Source organism: Galeopterus variegatus, unplaced genomic scaffold (genome assembly GCF_000696425.1).
Source record: "Galeopterus variegatus unplaced genomic scaffold, G_variegatus-3.0.2 Scaffold6732, whole genome shotgun sequence".
NCBI classification, from domain to species: Eukaryota; Metazoa; Chordata; class Mammalia; order Dermoptera; family Cynocephalidae; genus Galeopterus; species Galeopterus variegatus.
The window spans coordinates 15,866-23,155 of record NW_007732843.1 but is presented as its reverse complement, the minus strand read 5'-3'; the positions used below and the strand labels follow the sequence as shown (position 1 = coordinate 23,155).

The window sequence follows — 7,290 nt, the reverse complement described above, 5'->3', positions numbered from 1 at the left end:
GGATCCGAACCCTCGGTGGGAGCACCACCGCGCTTCCCAAGCGGCGCACTGTAGCAGTGCGACACCGGGCCGGCCCTTATTCTGTGTTTTTAATGAGTATTTAAATAAGGAGGTAAGGAAGGAAAAATCACTTGCTACTAGTTAGTTGTTTTTTTAGCTTAGCAATCCCTCTGAATCAATAGCTCCCAATTTTCCTTCTTGTTTGGTCCAATAATACTTTGTGCTACTGAAATGCTCTGTCTCATTCTCCCCAGTGCCCTGGGTGTGCTGTGTCTTCATGGCAACCACATCCTTCCCATGACACAGTGATGGGAGGAGTACTTTTTGCTCCTGCTGTCTTGCTTTCAGTGTGACTTGCCCACACATGTGGGAAATCGTTCCTGCTTCCCATTCAGCCTCACTGATCTTCTTATGGGTAATAAGACTAGCTCTTTTTCAATCACTCAGCGCTCAACATATATTGGGCAAATTAGGTTAACAAAAATACTTCTAAATGGTAAGGAGTTATGCAAATGTAAGTTGTTGCTGCTGTTTTCTATTATTGTTATAAAGATATTAATAATATACATGCCTGCTTTACTTCTGCTCTAGACTCACCTTGACATACTGGAAAAAATTGTCAACCCCAAGCAGGTCTACTTCCGGCGGGAGGTTCTCTGCCAGACGCTGGGAGGGAATCCGTGTCCGTTGGTGACCATCACGGCCATGCCCGAGTCAAACAGTGCCGATCATGTAGAGCAATTCCGTGAGTAAAACTAGGACCCTCTTCTTGAAAGACTTGACTAACGGTGTCCTCTACAGAAGCTCCATAAAGGGTTGGGGAATGTCTGTCTTTATAGAAATACAACCCCAACTCTTCTTGGTGTGACACAAAGGGTAAATATTAATGTTGTTCTCTTGTTAAAGGGAAAGAAAATGAATTGCAGACTGTCAGGGAGATGCAGTGACTTGCTGGGATGGAGAGCAGATTACCAGTGACGGTTACTTCCTCTCATAAAACAGAACCAGGACTCTGAGTCACATTCTCCAACCTCTAGTCCAGGGACTTTCTCATGATGCTCACTGCTGTTGTGCTACTTTCAGTCAAAGTTTGGAAAGGAGGGAAGTTGAGTCTTTGAGCCCTTGTTGACTAATCCCATTGAAACCTGAATGCTACTTGGGTTCAGGTATGAAGGAGCCTCTAGCGTAGAACTACAAAACAAAACCAAAGTCAAATTTAAGTACAGATACACACAGACACACAAAGACATATGCACAGAGATACATAAACACAGAGACACACAGACACAAACACACAGATACATCCTTTTAATGTTAGAGTCCTGATGGACCTGTCACCAACTACCCTTTGAAAATGGCCTCTGACATAGTTTCAGACCTTAGCTAGGCAAGAAAAACCAAGTAGAATGAGGAATGCTTTGGAATACAGAGAGGTTTGGGAGATGGAAGAAAAGAATGGGGAATAAAAACCCAGCTAATTTGTCCCCAGAAGATACAGCTTTACCTGATGAGGTGTTAACTGCATTCAGGTGACTCTTTGGTGGATGCGAAATGTAATTTCTCACACTCCATCAGCATCTGACAATGGATGCTTAACAGCCTGGCTAATCAACAACTGATTATCCCATCTGAATTAATGAGGCCCTAAAATGTTTTAATGAATAAAAAGGGATTTTCCAAAAATTCTCTTATGTGTTTTATGCATTTAAGAACAATTTCTGTAAGTCACAGAGTCTTCCACTTGGCAGATGAGCACTGCTTGGGAGTTAGAGACGACAATCCTCCCAGGGTAACCTTCACTGAGCAATTATTTATGTAAGAAAGTGCATGCGCAGACGACTGTGTTTTTCAGGTTCTGTTTCTAAAGAGGAAGTGAGCGGAAACTCAATGTATAATCATGACATGGAGGTGTCTCTGTTTTTGCTCTTTTGTTTATGCTGACATTGGTGCTTCGGTTAATATTACAACTGCAGGGATCCTTCTTACGTTACGGAGAGAACTTGAAACATGGCAAAGTCCCCTAAATAATCTGGCACTCTGGGAAATAATTCAGTATAAAAAAAGAGAGAGAGAGAAAATATCTCTTAGTACACCCTTATATGAGTCAAAGCAGGCTAGTTTCTGTTTGCACTGCAAGATTAGTTATAATAAACATATAATCTCATACGTCATTACAGTTTTTTTTCCCGTGAACATGTGATTATGTCAGCTGTTGTCCATCTCAAGAGGTATCTTGAGCAGGAGTAGGGAGAGCTCCTATGATGGTCAGAGGAATGCTGTTCATTTTCTTTTTGTCACTTGTGAGTGACAATCATTAAGCTGGATCTCAAGGGAACCGGGGTTCTGTTTTAGGTGAAAGGACTAATTAGGGCTGTCTTCAAGGGTGTGTCCTCTGTACAGCTCCACAGATCCCCTGCTTAGAAGGGTCATGCCCTTTGTTTAATGCTCTTCTGTCAGCATCTTGAAATTCTTTAAAAAGTTTTGAGCAAGGGGCTGTGCACTTTCATTTTGTACTGCGCCTTCCGAATTGGGTAGCTGATCCTGGGAGTGATCATATAGCTAAAAAGTGGCAAAGGCTGGGACCTTCCTTCATTCCAGCCCCTCTTTCTAAATTGTGAAAGAAGAGTTCCAAACTATTTTGCTAGCTCACTGAAAATCTGATTTGTATGAATTATGTATCTTTCATCATCGGAGTTAATTTCAGGACCTCCTATTTTACAGATGGGGTAAGTAGGGGTAAAACCATGGGGTAAAACCATAATCGGTGGTGGTGCCAGATTTCCATCCTTGTTATTCTGACTCCAGAATCCATGCGCAGAATAAATGTACTGATTGCATCACCATAACACGTGTTCAGCAACAACATTCTGTCTTTACTCTTTGAGCCAGAACTTATTCTTTTCCCTGTTGTATGTCCTCAAATTGTTGGAAACTAACTTAGTTGTTAAAGCAACTCATGTTAAATTAGCCACAAACGAATATATGATTCTTTTCCTGTTCACAATAAATTTTATTTTTCTTTCAATAACAGCATTTTCATGGTGGATATTTCAGGTACTGGGGCAGGAAGGGGGAGAAAAGATTTTTTTGGCCTCAGGGTCTTTCTTCAGACCTCCCTCCCCCACAATCTCAGCACAGAGCTGAGACTGCCTGGCCTGGGCTGCACTGCTGGGGACAGTCTCAGCTAGGCTACATCATAAAAATGTACATGCAGGTTGAGATATATACATGAACACATGCCATTGCTATGTTTCTAAAAGAAGAAGAAACCTAGTACAACATAAACACCATCTACTCTCCAAAGTGCAATTAACCATGCCTGTAAACCAGAAATAAAACCACTTAACTTCCTTTGAACCACAGAATGTGATGTATTGATTTAGGGAGAGAAAGCAGTAAATGAACCAGCAGCTCAAGATGCTCGTGCCTCCAGAGCTCCCTCCACATGAGCTTAAATTGTCTTACCTGCTTCCTCTCTCCCAGGGACTAGGTCAGCTTGGGTGCAGGGTTCTATTTACCTGTGATTTGACTAGTTCTGGTTCAGTGGCTGCCACTCACGCCTCTTGAAAAACTTTCCTTCCACTGTGCAGGATTATCACTTGAGTCTTGTTTTAGAAACCTAAGAAATAAGAGCATAAGGCCCCTGGGGAACTCCCCTGCTCAGGGCTGATTGCCCTGCTGGTCTGGTCTATGGTCCTAGACCTGGAGATTATTGAGGATAATTTATTGATTACTTTTAGTTCTTCCCTAGGTCTGGACTCCAGAGAGTCTCCCAGAAGTGGTTATTTGGTTTGATTTATTTTTCAAAAGCATTTTCTTTTAAAAAAGTTGTTTTCCTGGAAACATTTAGTCTTCTTTTCTTTACAAATATATTTTCAGTTCTGTAGTCACCAAACTTGCTGGCTGTACTCTTTATCACTATTTGGAGAACTGAGGATAGTGTCATCTCACAATAGTCCCAATAGAGAAGATTCACTATTTTCCACCTTGAGATTTGAGCCCTCAGAGCCAACGTGCTGGCAGGTCTTCAAGAGGAAAGCCACTCTTTGCCCTTGTCAGTGAGACAGTGAACAGGGAAATTCTCCGAGAAATTGGCACTGAAGCCATTAGGGAAGAGGTGGGCTCAAGGTGACATTTGGTGACAAAAGGGAGCCCTTGCAAAAGGATTAACAGCTGAGTGTAGCATCAGAGACTCTTAGTGATGAATGGTAATTAGGAAGTCCAAGCCCTCCCTAGCTAGTAGGACTCAGGCAGAGAGTGAGAGTGAGGAACGAACAGAGTGATAGAGAGTGGGACTGAAGTACCAAAGTTCCCACAGGTTGGAACAGAAGACATCCGACGAGCAGGTTTGTGGATAAGTTTGGTAGGCGAGATCCATCCAGGAAATTGTTTCTAGTGCTTTCTGAGACCAGTCTCCATTGGTTGGTGGTGTTCTGGGATAGTTACTCTTGGCCTAGTTAAATTCTTTCACCCATTATATGTTAATAGGTACTATGATTACTGTACCCTTTGAATATAGCACTTCCGGGTAGAGGGTTGAGAAGTTATCTTCAGTTTGTGTACTCTTCAGGAACGGGATGTGTGGTATGTGTGTGTGGAGCGGGGTCGGGTGGGGGTGGTGGTAGTGATGTCTGCTTTTTTGGATTTGAACTGAGAGAAGAAGTTGGATGTAAGCAGAACTAGAGAGCAATTCAGAGTAAAGAAAAGTCCTGGGGGCCATGATTTACTAGTGGAAGTGGAGAGGAGTCTTGGAGGTCATTATTAACCCAAACACAGAGAGGAGAGGAGTTCTACCTTTTCCCAGACTCAGCCATTCCCCAATCCAAGCCTGTTTTCTTCTTCTTCCGGCACAGAATGTGCTGCTTTTGTGTGGAATTCACTTACTCCTGACCTTTGGGCCTTCCTGTACATGTCGTCTTTATCTCCATTTTGCAGACGGCCACTCCCTGAAGGTGAATAACCAGCTGCAAAGGTAGTGAGTGGCCATGGAGAAAGAAGACTCCAGGTCTCTATCCCACCTTCCCAGCTATCCCCCTCTTTAGGCTCTACCTGTGCTGGAAAATTCCCTGGAAATGCACAGTCAAAACACGCTGCTTCCTGAAGACCGTTGTCATTTTGTGAACTTTTCCACTTTCTCCATATTTTTCCCAGCCTCCTATTCTAAGTTACTATTTCAGCCCAGAGAAAGTTGAGTCCCATCTCAGTTTGAGGAGTTATGTCTCTGTGATGGTTGCTTCTTATTTCTCAGGAGTTTTATTGCTGAATTGGACATCTCTATGTTCAGACCCTGTAACAACACTGACTGTCGTCAAGAGTGATTTGAGAGAAGGAACTAATTGGTTGGAATTTTCTGAGGGCCATTGCCATTCTCTTAATAGAAACTCTCATTCTCCGAGTGAACAGTCACCGACTGGCTCACTGGTGAGAAGCCAAGAAACAGCAAAGGTGGGTGGGCTGGGGTGGACCTGCTATTTTTGCCATCTGAGACCCCTCCCTCCTGCATTTGTCATAACCTGGAAGAGCAGAGTGCAACCTTTATATGTCTCTGGAGGTGAGATAACCCCACTCGGCTGCCACAGTCTCCTGTGGCTCACACGCTGTTCTTTTCCAGGGGGCCTGAGGTGGGCGAAGCGGGAGGCTGCATTTGCAGTTGTTAAAGAATACCTTTCTCTTTCTCTTTTTCTTAAAAATATTCCTACAAAAGCCATGTTCTATTCAGCCTGACATTATGCTAAAAGCTTTTCCTTGGAAGACAATAGCTGCTCTCAGAAAAAAGATTTACATGGGGTCCCGAGGGTGTAATGAGCTACCATGCGGCACCTGCCTCGGGTTGGGATTTGTCACTTGTAAGTGGTTTTAAATTAGAACGGAGTGGAAAAAGACACAGTTACAGAGTTCCCCTTTTGGCTTCTTTGAACATTATTTTCTATCCTCTCTGGCCTGTGTCTCTTTGTGAGGCACCTGATCAGGTATGAAGAACAGAGCTTTCCATTGCAGAGAGCTAGAAAGGACAGCAGTGGGCCAAGTAAAACAGAAACTCAAGGGAAGTGAAAACCTCTCACTCCTTGAAATTCGTGTGTTTGTTTTGTTTTGTTTTGTTACCTCCCAGAGGCATGTGGGGCCAACTATTTATATGGGATCACCAAATTTCAGGGCTTAAAAGTTCATCAAGTCCAAATTTCTCAATTGCTAGTGAGAGATTGGGCTCAGGAACATGAACTTCCCTGTCTAGGTAACCTAGCTAGGTGTGGCCGAGGTGGCTCTAGCACTCAGGCCTCTTTCTGTTTTGGATAAGTCTTTTTTCCCCCCCTTTTTTGCTGTAAAGTGCTCCTCTGACAAATATTACAGCTAAAAATATTAACTACAAGAACATATTGACATCTGTACATGGAAACCTTTAATAAAAGTAGTTAGACTGAGAGAAACTGAACTGTGCCCTTTTCTGTTCAGGAGACCAGGTCTAGAAACTGTAATATATATTAGGAATACAGAGTAAATATTATTTAATCTTTGTCATTGATGTGCTCGCAATCTAAGGGAGTGTGTGTGTGTGAAAGTCATGCGAACAGGTCGTTATAATACAGCAAGTTATACCAGAACTGTGGGCTAAACAAAGTTCAGGGGAGGCACAGAGGAGAGGATTTATCTGCATGGTGAAATCAAAGGAGGACGTACACCCATGAGGGTAGCCTGTATAAACCCTGCATGTTTGGTGTCTTATATTGACATAGCTTTGCTTTCAAAGAAACCTTATCTGGGAATCCAAAAACTATTTGAAGAACAATTGGAATCTTTCTTGAGAATACATGAAAAGGAGAGTATAAAAAACATAGCAAAACCATCTTAAATTTGCTTTTCCTCATGTTTCTCACTGTTGGGGAGCTGCACACATAGTTACTCAAAATAATCCCATCCTCTTTCACCATAAACCCTCAACACTCTATGACATTTACACGGACTAAATATCTTCATTCTACCCCCTTTAACCCGGTCACTCCAATAAAAGGAAAGTGAAGAATCTTTCTTTCTTCCAAGGCTGATTGGAGGGGGTAGGAAAGATTTGTGAAACCTTGTAGTTTAATTGCTTGGCTTATGCCTTGTCATGTAAGTGTTTTCCTCTTACAAGGTTTTACATAATACCATTGGGTCCTTGTAGTTGCCATGTGAATTAAGAAAGAAAATATTACTGTGCCCATTTTATGGATGATAAAACTGAGATTCAGTGCAAATGCCATTTGATCTGCATCTTTTTTTTTTTTTTTTTTTTTTTTTTTTTTTTTTTTTTTTTTC

General features: G+C 42.3%; 1 protein-coding gene across 1 annotated transcript in view; it reads left to right on the top strand.

Moving 5' to 3' along the window:
* AGBL1 (ATP/GTP binding protein-like 1) overlaps positions 1-753 on the top strand; it is a 56,869-nt gene extending 56,116 nt beyond the window's left edge. The window contains exon 11 of the mRNA XM_008591182.1: positions 592-753. Within this exon, the coding sequence (XP_008589404.1) occupies positions 592-753 (162 nt within the window). The remainder of the gene's footprint in view (positions 1-591) is intronic.
* The last annotated feature ends 6,537 nt before the right edge of the window (positions 754-7,290 follow it).